We start from the raw sequence: 15,725 nt of genomic DNA, 5'->3' as shown, positions 1-15,725 counted from the left end.
GAGGTCATCCATGTACAGAAGGTGAGAAATGACTTCACCCTCTCTCCGAAGCTGGCAACCTAACCCTGAATCCTTCAGCAGGGTGCTGAGGGGATTCAGAGCTAGGCAGAACCACAGGGGACTCAGACTGTCACCCTGAAATATTCCTCGCTCGATCCTTATAAAGTCCTGCGGGCCAGGGCGGTCATCTCCACCTCCTGGTTGACGAAGGACTGTGGTCCACTGCCTCATACACGCACTTAGGAAGGATATTAAAGCTGCATCAAGTTTATACAGCTCCAATACCCTTCTCAGCCATGAGTGAGGCACCGAATCATAGGCCTTCTTATAGTCAATCCAGGCGGCCGAGAGGGCCCCCCTGTTCCGCCGAACTTGCTGGCATATGGTCATGTCTATGAGGAGGAGCTCTTTAGTACCACGGGACCCAACCCTACATCCATTTTGAGCGGAGGCCAAAATGTTGTTAGCGACAATGTGCGCGTTAATTTTTGCTCTCAAAATGGATGTAAGGAGCTTGTAAAGTGTAGGCAAGCACGTGATGGGTCTGTAGTTCTTTGCTTCCGTGGTACTACCGGACTTGTAGAGCAGGAATGTTACACCAGTTGTTAGAGAAGGTGGGAGGGAACCGAGCTCTAGGGCTTGTTGGAACTGCGTTGCCAACCGAGCGTGCGAGCATCGAAACCATTTTAGCCAGAAGTTGTGCAATCCGTCCGGTCCAGGACTTTTCCAGTTCTGGGTCGTACGAATGGCACAACTTACGTCATCGGGGCTGATGGTGATAGCCCCCATAGGTTCGATGTTCTCGCACTCACGTTCGACAACGTCTATCCAACCGCCCTCCGTGTGTTCCACAGGCACTGACCAGATGCTACGCCAGATGCTATGCTATTTATTATTATTATTATTATTTATTTATTGATCACCAGCCAGTCTCATTATTTCGTCAGTCCATCACACTTTGGGTTTGCCTTGTTTTCTTGTACCTGATGGCCCCTTCCAAGTGGTCAGTCTGTAATTCCATCGGTTTTCTGTTTAGCGGCGTGTCCCGCCCAACGCCACTTTATTTTCTTACAGTGACCTAGGGCGTCTGCGAGTTTTTCTTCTTTCTAATTATTGTATGCGATATTTTCTGAATTCTTTTTACATTCAGGACCTACTTCTCTCCATACTTCTTTGACATGACCTTATCTTATTTTTGTTACAAACTGTGAAATTCCATGTTTGACTCGCATATTTAAGTCAGTGATGGAAGGATGCAGCTATCCATAGTACAGTAAGTGTCAAATGGTTAGGGACGTCCAAGTTTAGTGTCAAAGTAGCTAAGTACATCGGAACACATCGTTATTTGTATGGTAACAAAGGTGTTTTAATTATTGTATGCGATATTTTTTGAATTATTTTTACATTCAGTATACTTCTCTCCATACTTCTTTGACATGACCTAATCTTATTTTTGTTACAAACTGTGAAATTCCATGTTTGACTCGCATAAGCATTTTAATATGCATATCACTTACTCGTAAGTACAGTAAGTATCACATGGTTAGTGAAGGCTAAATTTAGTGTCAAAGTGGCTAAGTACATCAGAATACATCATTATTTGTGTAACATAACAAAGGTGTGTTATGATATATTTGGCCACTTTGGCCGTCACTATACAGGGAGGTTAAAAAATAAGTGCATTCTCGTTTCCAGCGAGGTTTTGGGATTATACTGAGTTTGACTATGGGACCAACCCCGAAATTACGAAAAAAAATTTGGCTGTTTCATACATTTTGACTGGTCCATTTTCTATGGGAGGGTAAAAAATTTTTCGCGGTTTCGTGGTTGGTCGCGAATGCACTTATTCTTTAGCTAAACTGTATATTTGATGCTGATTGTACTCATACCTATTACGTGTATATTAATGTGCAAAAAAAGATTCGGTATTTTACACTAGTCCTCGCAATTTGTTTTCATACGCTTTCCCGCTTAAAACGCGTTTTTGGCGTGAACCCTTCAGAATTTTCTTAAGGGGCCCACCCATTACCAGACCGCCGGACGATATCAGCCTGACAATTAGAACAAAAATTTGTCAGTTCCGAACAACTGACAGGCCGATATCGTCCGGCGGACTGGTAATGGGCCCTTTAAGCGGGTTTTACTGTATTGTATTGCAAAATCCTGCTCTTTGATATAACTGCTACCAACAATAGACACAAAAGTGTGTCCCTCCTGTTGCCTCACAGCCTTTCCTCGAATTAATTTTTAACACCACGAGCCTGTAATGGGGCGTTTGCGTGTCGCTCTCACTGCCTAGTTAGTCTAGTAAATAAAGACGGTATGATAAGATTTTTGAAAACTTATTATAATATATGTATTTCAATGTAAAAATAAATATTAAAACAAATACCAAAACATGTAGGAATTCGGGTAAAAAACGAAATAAATTGAGCCAAAATTTAACAACTAGTTTCATGTTTACGCTTTTAAATAGGTACGTAACTAAAGGTAGTTAGCATGGTAGGCCGTGTTACAAGTACTGTCAAAATTCTGAATTTCATCCTGTAATGTTAGAGCCGTAAATTGGCTACACGACATAAAATAAATGTATAGATCTTTAAGACATATTACATTAAGGACACACCCCTTTGGCGGACATATTTGTATGTAACAAAAATGATAAACAATAAAGAACTTTCTATTCTATTCTATTCTATTCTATTCTATTCTGTAATGTTATAATAGAACTAAAAATGTTTTAATGAATAGATATTAGGTAGCAAGAAAATGAAAATGAAAGACCTGTGTAATAGATGGTTTTATATTTCCCTTTCAAAAAGCTACTAAATACTATTATTTCTTTTTTGTTTTTCGTAATTTTTCTGAAATGAATCCTTGCACCTACCTTGACATATATTGCGAGCAAAACAAAAAGCTTACAAAAAGGTGCCTAACCTCTCCTGAAGTGCGCTTCTGACTTTCTTCCAGTTCTCATTAAATAGGGAAAAAAAAAACCAACTTCGTTGATTGGAGTATCCACACAACGCCTGCAGCGGTGTGGACACGACAAATTAACGAAACCAGCTATATCTGATGTAACCTAATTATAATTTTGTTTATGACATGCTCACAAATATCTATACGGACGACGTGGCAAAAATATGTAGTTTAAAAATCGCTTATACGCTCTGGAGACAGTATAATTCGAACATAACAAATCTTGACTTGTATCACAATTGATAACACTTATGGCAGCTGTCTAATTATTACATCTTTTCACTTATCGTGTACCTGTTCAATCCGATGTCAATATGAACCAAAACGGGTAGCAAAGTGACGTCAGCGACGTCATAATGACGTAATTATGACGTAATTATGGCTTCATAATGACGTCAGCGACGTCATAAATGACGTATAAATGCTGTTAGGGGAATGAATCGAGCAGCCAACTATGGGACACAAAAACCGGACAAGTGCGAGTGGGACTCACCCACCGAGGGTTCGGCACTTTTTAGTATTTCTTGTTATAGCGGCAACAGAAATGCATCATCTGTGAAAATTTCAACTCTCTAGGTATCACGGTTCATCAGATACAGCCTGGTGACAGACAGACAGACAGACAGACGGAGAGACAGACGGACAGAGAAGTCTTAGTAATAGGGTCCCGTTTGTACCCCTTGGGTACGGAACCCTAAAAACGGTTTTATAAGCGGCATGTCACAAGTCGTAACTAAAATGTACTGAATAGGACAAAATGTAAACAAGCAAAGGTGTCGCAATTGGCATGGAACAATAAAGCCATAGCCACGAAGCACTTCCGTAGCGCCGCGTAGGCCGCTACGCCTCTACGCCGTAGCACCGGGCGCCACGGTAATGAGGCTGATATTGTGGTTCAGCTCTCCAAACAACATTGTTCAAAATGACGTATAACTCATTAAAATATGACGGACTTACGACCTTTTCAGATTAAGCAGCATTGAAGTATCCGTATAAATTGGTTTCATGCATATTTATTTATTCAAATATTATGTATGAATTGAAATCTCGACCGTGACTACTGAAATATGGCACCGAAAATTGAATCAACACAGCAAATTAGGTTGACACGATAGTGTTTGAATAACAAACTCTTTAAAAACTTTACCTTAAGAGTTTCTCTACAAATTTTTCATGTTTTACGTACGTTTGAGGAAATTGGTCTTTAATGAGTAAACTTATGCACACCCGCGATCCTGCAAGCCAATTCTGTTATAACAATTTGATATGGTTTCCATCTTATTTTGATACGACCTTGAGTAAGCGTACGCCGCTGAACCAATCAGCGTGAGCCGCTAACGCTGATTGGTCCTCACGGAATACAGGAGTCGTCTCATAAGGCATCACGCTCGCGCTTATTTTTGCGCGTGAGATAGCAGATAACATGACTATACCTCTCGTGTCGAAAGATGGTCCCTTTGACAGTTTCTTCGAGTCTGTTTTGGTTGGGCTTAATTAAAAAAAAATTAAAAAATATATTATAACCGCATTTTATTTTAATATTACATTTATAAATAAATTAATGTATTAATCTTTCAAAAAATGTCTACAGACATTTTACGCGACAGTTAATCCATATAAAAAACCGGCAAAGTGGGAGTCGGACTCGCGCACGAAGGGTTCCGTACCATTACGCAAAAAACGGCAAAAAAATCACGTTTGTTGTATGCCCCACTTAAATATTTATTTTATTCTGTTTTTAGTATTTGTTGTTATAGCGGCAACAGAAATACGTCATCTGTAAAAATTTCAAGTGTCTAGCTATCACGGTTCATGAGAGACAGCCTGGTGACAGGCAGACGGACAGAAAGACAGACTGACAGACAGACAGATAGACGGACAGTGGACCCTAAAAATTAACTGTCATAGGGACCATCATTCGACTCGAGAGGTATAAAGATTGTATCAAAATAAGGTAAGAAACATATCAAAATGTTAAATAGAATTGGCCTCTCGGTTTGTAGTATAATGCACGTTTACTTTAACTTTCTGCACTAGAGCGATTAGCATTATCGGACTTAACCAAACAGGTTTGCTAGGATCTTATGGCGCATTATAATAATGGATAATTAATGTGTATCTTGTTTTATCAGAAGACTAAGGAAAATATAGAAGAGCCGTGTGAGAAACGATATGATGTATAAGAAGTTAATGATAAAGAAAGGACGCTCAGTACGGGGAATTTGGCACAATGACCCGCCTGTTCCTATCCTATCGCACGCACGTAATTATATTGCTGTCTCGCCCATGACGCTGGCGGTCAATGACCTGTGCGACTGGGAGAGCAATCGTTATGCGCGTGCGATAGGGGTTTTCAGAAAAAATGGTACCATTTACTTTTTTTCGAAAAACCATCAACTTTTGGGTTCAACAACTCAGAATCACGGAACTATTGAATGAGACAAAGAAAAAAAGTGTCCCCAGTTTTTCATACAAATTTTGGGTGTCAGTTTTGTAACTGTAATGTGAAAATGCGATACAAAACTGTCATTATTTTGGGGACATTTTTTTTCTTATTTTCAAATCGATAGTCCTCGTGATTCTGAGTAGAAATAACCCAAAAGTTGATGGATTTTCGAAAAAAAGTAAAACTTTTAAGTGAAAATGCCCATAAAGATTATATATTTAGGAACAGGCGGGCCATTGTACGAAATTATTCGTGAGAAGCGTCCTTTTTTTAGTAATGATAAACAAGGTATGGAACACAAACTATGCTATGTCGAACCTAGTAAGTATAAAGCCAAAAAAAAACGTATCTTACGTACCTTACCTTACCCAAAATGATGATGACGTTGGATAATGAACCGTACATTTATTAAATAACAAAATATTTTTTTGAGAACACTCAGATTCAAAATAATAATAAGCCTTGGGATATACCTCGCAGAATATAGTTCACACGCTCTCAATGTGGATTGGGAATTTTGGGAACATCATAGACACTTCTGAATTTCTTTAAAAATATTATACAGGTTTCTTCATTATTGAAAATGTCTCTTACTTTCAAACAAAAGCAAAATAAACATAGATCAGAACAGTAATTAACACAAAAACTTGAAATTTTTAATAACTCAAACAACATTACAACCTCCAAAATTCTCAAAAGGTCTATTCGAGATTCAAATTCTCGACTTGAATAGATATTGTCATAATACGACCTTGACACGACGGCGTATAGTTTTAGTGTCGGCAACGCGCATGTGACAACTCTGAAGTTGCAAATGTTCGTAGACTACGTCACCGCTTACCATCATGCGTTCTGTATCCTTATTTATCGTATGGCTTCGTTATATGTCACTGGATACAAAAATAAACTATATGTATCCTTGTTTTTCAGAGATGTATAAAAAATATGGAGAATAAAGGATTCTCACTGGTTCCCAAGAATCAAGATTGCAAGCATAGTATGGGAACCATGACTGTCAATTGTTTCAATGTAATGTTTTGTCTAAAACTTTCCATTTTCAAGTTGCGATCTGTCCTGACTATCAGTCAGCCGGCCGATATCGGCCTGTCAGTTGTTCGGAACTGTCAAATTTTTGTTCTTACTGACAGTGTTCTTTTGACCGATATCATCCGGTGGACTGATAGTCAGTGGGGCCCTTAATACAGTTTTTTTTTCGTTTTGAACACATATTAAAACGACCACCACCACAAATGACCATTGTAACCTGCGTCGAAACGTCAGATATAAAACTAACAAAATAAATTAGCGACAGACTCGACAAAATTATATTTTAAATTGTGATTTTGTAGCTTCGAAATGGACTTCAATTTGAAATGTTTCTGATAAATGAGGCAAACGCCTCAAAACTGGGAACCAATTAAACTTGGTATACGAATCAATACTTAGAAATTAAGACGGTTTAACTTGCAAAGGCAATTGGGTAAAAGTTCATCTCAAATATTGATACTGTGACGTCGCTTCTATGGACGGAGGTAAATTCTTAGGTAATAGTGCACACTGAAGGTAACTGGGTAGATCTACTTTTTAGGGTTCCGTACCCAAAGGGTAAAAACGGCTTAAGACTCTACTGTCCGTCTGTCTGTCTGTCCGTCTGTCTGTCACCAGGCTGTATCTCATGAACCGTGATAACTAGACAGTTGAAATTTTCACAGATGATGTATTTCTGTTGCCGCTATAACAACAAATACTAAAAAGTACGGAACCCTTAGGAGGGCGAGTCCGACTCGCACTTGTCCGGTTTTTTATATTATTTAATTATTTAAACTTTATTGCACAAGTACAAATATAATGTTCAAATATATATAAGTAGGTACTCATTGGTCCGAAGACTCACTAGATCTTTGGATCTTATTGGTTGAATCTATAGAGAATAATTGAGATATTTATATCACAAACAACGAAAAACCTGAGAAACTACCTATAAAATACATAAATAAAAATACTGGAATATATAGGTATCTTTTTATTTTGTGTTGTTATTCTGTTTCTTTGTCCGAGGGGCAATATTGGCATAGTTTGTTAAAATAAATATTGTTAATATGTTAATGTCCCAGTTAAATTAAGGGTTTCACCTCGGAGTACGTATGTCTGATCACTACGCTTTCTGTGCCCTATATCTTCGTAAACGTCTCATCACATGAAAAAATATTTGTTACCTAACTTGTCGTAAATTGTATGCTCTACGACTCTTTCCTACATATAAATAACACCGGAGCTATAGAAATCTTGATATCCGCGAAAAACCGATTTGTATGACATTTGACCTTGAATAACTTCTGACGCGCACACGATCTATGCGTAGATTTTTAAGAGAACCTTAAATACGTCATAACGAAGGTGTATACGAGTTTCCAGCTTATTATCTCGCATTCCGAGGTTGACCCCCTTTTTAGGCTTAAGATGACTGGTACATTGGACCATGGAAATGGTTTATAACCACCACAAAAATATATTAGATTATTTTAAACCGGGTCACTCACGTATTATTAAGTCGTATTAGTATGTCGAGCTATTCGAACTAATAATACGTCAGTGACCCGGTTTAAAATAATCTAATATGTTTGAGTCTCACGGGAGTTTTATAGTGAAAACCACAAAAATACATGTTTGTTACATTAAAATACCACAAAATCGGGATTAAGTAACCGTAACCATGGCAATGAGGAGGCTCCTGAATACTAAAAAGTTGATTCGCCCACCTATGAAGCTATTTTTAGTATGTAAAACGGTAAGAGACGTAACCGTGCGAGAGGTATTTTATAATTTCGTTTTATAATTTATTATGCATGAGAACACTGAGCACGAGCATTACATTTAATGAGAAAGAAGAGATTAATTACTCAAATAAAATTTGCAAGGCTATCTCCAATAATAATGACTAGAAAAATAATATAAGTATAAACAAGGCAAACGAATTGCATTTAAAAAAATTAGCCAAGACAAAAATATTATTGTGCGTAAATCCAATCGACAATCCCAACCCAAACATGCTTAAAAATATTTAATTTAAATGTCTAAAAAGCGCCTTTGGCTGTATTGTTTTCTTTCGCTATCACGGGTAAAAATAAATACACTTAACTTTATCACATTCTTTAATTTTTATTCAGTGTAAACCCACCTTAATCCAGTCTCGGCTCTCAAAGTTACCTTATATTCTTTTGCTTACTTAATATTATTTAGCTTTGATGTATTCGCAATTTAAGTTGCCTGAAACTCGACGGGGAGGGCCGAAGTGGATTAATTTTTTTTTCGTACTTGCGACTAAACGACTTTAGACTTAAAACATAGAACGAGTAGCAAAAAGGACAGGGAGTTGTCAAACTACTTTATTTTTAAGTCTGCGCTTACATAAAATTGGCGAATTTGGCTACTTAACGGCAGGTTTCGTTTATGGTAACGGTTTTTAGAGTTTTTGGGCGTTATTGATAAGTTTAACCTATGGGGAATTTTGTTTCAATATTCTTTAGTATTGTTATCTAGTACTATACATGTTATTTTTGCGTTTACATCAAATTAGCGAATTTGACAATTTAACAACAGGTTTAGTTTATGGGCTCTTTTTTTAAGGTTTTTTTTTTTTCAAGTTTTTAGGCGTTATTCAAAAGTTTGAGCCTGTGTGGAATTTTATTAATAATGTAGGTACAATATTTGTTCCAATACTTTGCGTATGTACTAAAATAAATCTTTTAAATCTCCGCTTACATACAATTGGTGAAAATGACTACTTTATTAACCGGAGATTTCGTTTATGAAAATAGTTTTCGGGTTTTTAGGCGTACCTAAATAATTGAAAAGTTTGAGACTATGTAGAATTTTATTATTGACGTTTTACAATGTTTACTGTTTTAATTTTATTGCCATTAGAAATATTGTTGTATTTCATGTTTTAGAAACATACTCGCCTTTTACACACAAACAAAAATGTTGTGGATTTTCTAATAATCTGATCTAGGTTTTTGATCCTTGAAAGAAATTAATGGAAAAACCTGTTTCATGTTGTCGTTTGTTGTTTGTTTGTGTCAAAAATAGACTGTATACACATTTTAAAACTTTAATAAGTGCAAAATAAAATACAAGGTCTTCGATATACACGCATCAGCTCCAAGAGCTGCTAGTGTATCAAAATAAACATATAAATTAATTCGCCGAATAAACTTATTTTTAATAATTAATGTTAAGGTTTTTTTAAATAAGTCGACGTATCACTACGATTTAACGTATTTCTACCATGAGTTAATGGAGGAGGGACTTAAAGTTATTAAAATTTCAGACTATTATAATCTCATTCTCAATAATAACCTCATAAGTAACAACGTAAATAGGTAGGTAACGTTGAAAATCCGCCTCCGCTAGTTGTTTCACGTAAAATAATCAGGAAATTTTAATAACAGCTTAATTATTTTGTAGCTCGTTTAATTTTACGCGTGTAATGTATACACTTAACCTAAACCTATCTATTATATAATTATATATTATATTTAACCTTATTGAGCTTACTTTGGGGCTAGGTCGGTTTGTGTAATATTGTCCCAATAATATTTATTTATTTATTATTTGGCATATTACCATAATTAGCCACAATAACCAAATTCAAGAAAAAGTAAAATTTCGTCTTATTGAAGTTTTATCTACTGTATTTATATTTGAAAATTAAATTGAAGGTGAAAATTAATTACAGAGGTATAAGTATATATCGTTATTATACAACGTGTAATTTAGCGTGAATCAGGTTTCGAGCCTAATAATCACTGCAAAATAAATACAAATATCGATTGTGAAAAAACCGCTTCGATGCGGTCGGAGCGCTTAGGGTTGACACAACCGCATGTCATAATTAATTTATTGACTAAGCCAAGGCTGGGCCGGACAAACCCCAGTCGGGAGACAAAATAAAGGTTAGGTCATTTCTGACAGCTGGCAGCGGCTGCACGTTTCGCTGTACTCTATGGGTGACGTTCGCATGTCGCCGTTGCTGCCGATGTATGTCAAACTGTACTATTTAAATAATATATAAGGTCTGTTTTTTTATTCCGTAGACTAAAATGACGTTTCATGTGTAAGACATGACATTTCTTAGTACCACATAAAATGTCATTTTAGTCTACGGAATAAAGAAACAGAATATAGGAACATATTAAATATATTAAGAATCACTCACGTACTACGTATTGCGTTTTAAATACGTGAGTGACCCGTAATTAATATATTTAATATGTCTGTGTCTCACGGAAGTTTTGTTATTAAAATATATAGGAACAAATAGATTTGATCTAATTATGTATAAAATTAATCTTTTTGTTTTGTAGGCTGCATCCTACACTTATGCATTTAAGGGTTAATTTTACTGTATAGTAATTTGATGTTATTTATCAACTGACTTGTAAATTGGCTTTATAAAATAAATGACTATGACTATCGTCGTAAAAAATGAGTGCCAACTTTCTATAAATACTTATTTTATTTTATTTATATTTATCTTATTTTCAGCCTATATGTATACGACCCACTGATGGGCACATGTCTCCTCTGATACGCGAGAAGGATTGGGCTAGTCCACACGCTAGCCCTCTTTATTATTATCTTATTTTATTTATACTCGTCCATCCCTTGAGTACCATGACTCTAAAGAAACTAAATATAAAACAAAAATTATTTTACGCGACTCTAGATATGTTAGACTTTAAAAGAAAATGATTTTAATTCGAGATAATTTATTTACGAAAACTTTTTTGAAATCGGCACGCGTTTGATTTTATAAATTGTTTATCATTATTTTAAATAAATAGGTATATTTAGGTGGCACCCCTAGCATGACGGATGGACAGCCATTACCCGACGAGCGCTTATTGTGCGAAGGCCATCTATTCCAACCCTCGGGCGAGCTTCTAAAACTAGCCAGCGTACCATGACCTTAAGGTCCGTAACAGCTATATGTTATCTTAGACTGGTGGTCGAGCTTTCGGCTCACTTGAACTAGGCGGGCATTACATACAACGCCGCAGGTTGCGACGTTTATATTGTACGGGGATAATGCCTGTTATTTAATGTTACCGCACTAATATTTGCCCGTTTTTTGTCGGCGACGTCGCTTCTCGTTAACGGAGATGAAAAGATTGTTTACTTGTCTTTGGGCATATTGTGTTTTTAATCACTTGCATTTGTCTGTTTCGATGGAAATAAGTATATTTTTTATATATATTATAATTGAATTGGCATAGGCACTGTACAACTGGTTCAACGATATTCATTTTTGTTTATTGTGTATTTGAAATGGTATAAATAATTAAAAAACTATAAATTTTATCAGTGTACTTAAATTTTAGTGTTCTGTAGAAATAATGGCAAACACGTAAAATTCATACTTTCGGCATCCATCTGACTGCAAAATCAAGAAAATGAAGAAGGTTTTTGAACATAGTGAGTGGTGCTTTTCTCTACCCCTTCTCAATAAAAAGGCGCAAGCACTCAAAAGATACGCCCTCTTAACATATTTCGTATCGTATGGCGTTCAGATCCTTCCTTTTTTTGACACAAATTAAAACGGTCTATAAGTTTGGAGATTAAAAATACCACTTTTAATATAAAAACATAAAAATACCTCCTCTTTGTCGTAATTTAGAAATGCATCCTTTTAATTTTCTAAAATTCACTCATGAAATAGTTTTACGACCGTTTTATAGTTTTTTTATGAAGGAAAATTATCGAAGTGAAGTGTAAAAGTCTAGCATAAGCTTTTATGGCCCTATATTCATAAAATACGATGACAACGGCGTAATCAGTAATGAAAATACGAGATATAAACAAAAAAAATATAAGAAATATTACAGAATTGTTTTGACAATTAACAGTGCACTGGATGCGATTTGCACGTTGCTCCATTGTTGGAGCGAGACAACGCCTTGCGCGTATTATAGCGACGTGCGAAACGCATCAAGTGTGATAACCGCCTTAATGTTGTGCTGAGCGATATTCACCTTTATTCCAATGTGGATAGGGAAGTCTGAGGCGAGCGCTGGCTGGGGATGCAGGGCCGGCAGTAGCGGCAGCGGGAGAGGACAGGACATCATAGTTGCGCCAACCTGAAACAATACAGATAATAAAGTTTTGCTTGATGAAAACCCTTACAGAAAATGTAATTTAGCCAAGAAAACAATAAATTTTCAATAATAAGCTCACTTTTATTGCAGTATTGATTCAATAAAAAAAATATCTTAATATAAATATTTTACCACTTCGTAAGTTTGTGTGTTTTTGAAGCGAACACAACAACACAACACACCAGTCCGCCTTTGTACATTGTATATATTTATGTTCTTTTATTGTGTTTGTAATCTGTCTTATGTACAATAAAGTGTTTACATACATACATACATACAACAAAATATTTTAAAATATTTTTCTAACAATATTTAACCACTACCTACTTACTCTCATTGGAATTTGCAACTTATTCAACCTGGCCATCTGGCATGAACAGCTCCACAAACTTATTACTTGACGACCTCGCTAAAAACCTCGGCCGTCTAAATAAGCTCCGTCAAACTCCTCTATATGCCACGGTTTATGTTATAGCACTTAATTATAACAAAAAAATTCAAACCATTAGAACTTCGAAAACTATGAACATTTTATAGGGGATTTTCAGGGGGGGAGGTGGGGCGAAAGGCACCACTTTTCAGCCTGGCAACATCAGGTCTTTTAAAGCCTGGGAGACCTTCTAAAAGGATCAGAAGTCAAACTGCGGTTTAATTATGCATAAGACACTCTTCTAGAGATCCTGATCTAAGTAAACTCAATAATATATAGTCAATATATTTTTACACAATCTTTTTTTTAATTCATGAATCAGACTTTTCAAAATCAGTATTTTTCATGATATTTACAAGAATGTTTCTGCATCTGACGTTTCCTCTTCGTATAAATTATCTTTCAAATTCTAAAATGTGCAGAAAAATATGCATGTTACCAAATAGTTATGAAGGAGCTTCAAAAAATATCAGTGTGTTCGAATTGGCCTGTTAGAAAAAACAGTTTTTGTTCGGCACGAGTACGTTTACGCCATCATACCACAAAGCATGCAATCAAGGCTTAAAAATGTATCTTCTCAAAGCAAACCATGAATAAACACGAAAGTTTGTGCAGTTAAAGATCGCCCGTTGATGCATGTTTACTTAAAACCCGATTCAAAATCGTTTTAGAAAAAATACGTTTAAAAACATGTTTGTTTAAGTTTTTCAACAGTTAAGCGCCATACGACCTGGAACCTAAAACAAAAACAACTTTGTTACGGTTTTGGTCTTATTTTGATGCAAAGTTCAAAGTTGAAATATACTTTATTCATGTAGGTCTAGCAACAAGCACTTATGAATGATGAATATTATTTACATATATAATTATTATCTTAAACTAATTATCAGAGCAATTTATTGGTGTTAATATTATTCTATAATAATGTTGAATGTAAGATATATGTGTTTCTCTGTATTTATTTATGCATATAATAAATCATTATTACTAAAAAACGATAAATAACGCAAAAAAGTCGAACTTAATGCCAATGGCACTCTCTTGCAGCTGTTTTTGTCATTGGCGCCTTCCGTCATCCGATATCGGAAAGGCGCTTCCGATAAATTCAGCCATGTCGGAGCCCCCCATCAGCTGTCGAACCGATAATATTTATTTATGTGCGTATGTGTAAGCATAAAGCTGTAGTGTGCGTGACCGCTAAAGACGGCGCCCAGGCGCGCCCCCGCGGCCTGACTACGCGGATGTAGTATCCTACATCCGATATCGGATCGAACAATGTGAAAACGCTCTTAGGTCGAATCGTGTGCATTCGTCTGGGTATTCAAGGTCACTGGCTATCGTCGATCCAAATGCTTCGAATGCAACCGAAATGCAAGCTTGACCGAACAAGACCCTTTGGGCTATTGTTTGCATAGCAACAGCAACATTCTTAAACATCACACAATACCGCTTAAAGGCCAATTCGAACGTACAATGATATCAGAATGATGTCATTTAGCTATCGTGCGTCTCTCTGTGCGCTAATGTACGGACAAGTACGAGCAAAATGCGCGAGGCCTGTTAGACTATTAACGGTATAGGAGTTTTCGCCCCCAAGGGCCTTCGTATTTTCTTCAAACAATATAGGTATTTAGTTTTCATGTGTAGTTTTAATTACGAATGAAAGTAGCGCGTTGAATCGAAAAGTTTTGGTTTACTTTACGTTGGTAAATATACATCTGAAATGGAAAAACGCCGGGGTTGAAACAACATTTAGTAAAAACATGGGTAAAAAAACTCTAATGGAATATTTTTTGTGGGCTATCGTTAATTTATTAAAACTTATTCGAGTAGTTAATTAAATTATAAGAATATTTCAATAGTCAAATGATGTCTTCACGCACACGCAACGCACGGACGAAGGATATCAAAATGACATCATTTACATATATCATTTTGACATCAAAACGTAAGTTTGATTTGGCCTCCTGGTATTTTTACGAACGTTGCAACAAATTGATGTTTTTTGTATAAATAACTCAAATACGAAACACAAAGTACCAAGAACTACTCACACAACCGTGACCAAAGGCTGACGTAGGTAGGTATAGATCAAAACCGCTCAACTATTCAGAAGCCGGTAAGTTGTGTTATCATTCATTAATGTAATTAATGGAGTTGCGAACTATGCTGGCTGATGGTCGGAGGTGAGATCTTTGTTGTTTAAGCCTTTACCTGTACTTGTACTGCGGAGATACTGACTTTAATTACGAGTATCTACAGTGTGATTTTGTGTTATTGTTATTGCTATTTAGTTTTAGTTTTGTACTCAGCAAATATTTGTTAACTTGTCGGTCAAAATCAAAGAAATATAATTAAAGTGTAATGAAAATATAACAAAATCAAGCTTTTTAATATACTGGGACCTAATTACTTAATATTTAATATAACCAATGAAAGATATGGTGGAAGTATTCGCCGCAATCGTTTAGGTCTCGGTAGCTCAGCTGGTTGAGTGGTGTCACGGTGTCGTAAGGAGAAGCGAGTTCAAGTATCTCCGAAGTGAACACCTTTTCCTTAAAATAAAACTATTGAAACGAATTATATCGCGTATAATGAATTGAAAATATTTACATCCAGACATCTTTACAGAGTTAGTTGTCAAAGGGTGTAAAGGGTTTGAAACGTCGGGATATAACTATCGCGGTAACCGGAGAGAATATTACTTTTCCAT

The 15,725-nt window shown here is 36.1% G+C and overlaps 1 protein-coding gene across 3 annotated transcripts in view; it reads right to left on the bottom strand.

Moving 5' to 3' along the window:
- Nucleotides 1-15,725, bottom strand: part of LOC134742952 (polypyrimidine tract-binding protein 2) — a 610,485-nt gene that overhangs the window by 328,350 nt on the left and 266,410 nt on the right. For all 3 annotated transcript variants that reach the window (XM_063676174.1, XM_063676180.1, XM_063676181.1), the window contains one exon: nucleotides 12,460-12,564. In XM_063676174.1, the coding sequence (XP_063532244.1) occupies nucleotides 12,460-12,552 (93 nt within the window). In that variant the 5' untranslated portion in view covers nucleotides 12,553-12,564. Of the gene's footprint in view, nucleotides 1-12,459; nucleotides 12,565-15,725 lie in introns of those variants that run through there.

Source organism: Cydia strobilella, chromosome 7 (assembly GCF_947568885.1).
Source record: "Cydia strobilella chromosome 7, ilCydStro3.1, whole genome shotgun sequence".
NCBI classification, from domain to species: Eukaryota; Metazoa; Arthropoda; class Insecta; order Lepidoptera; family Tortricidae; genus Cydia; species Cydia strobilella.
This window is presented reverse-complemented; position numbering and strand designations above follow the sequence as displayed.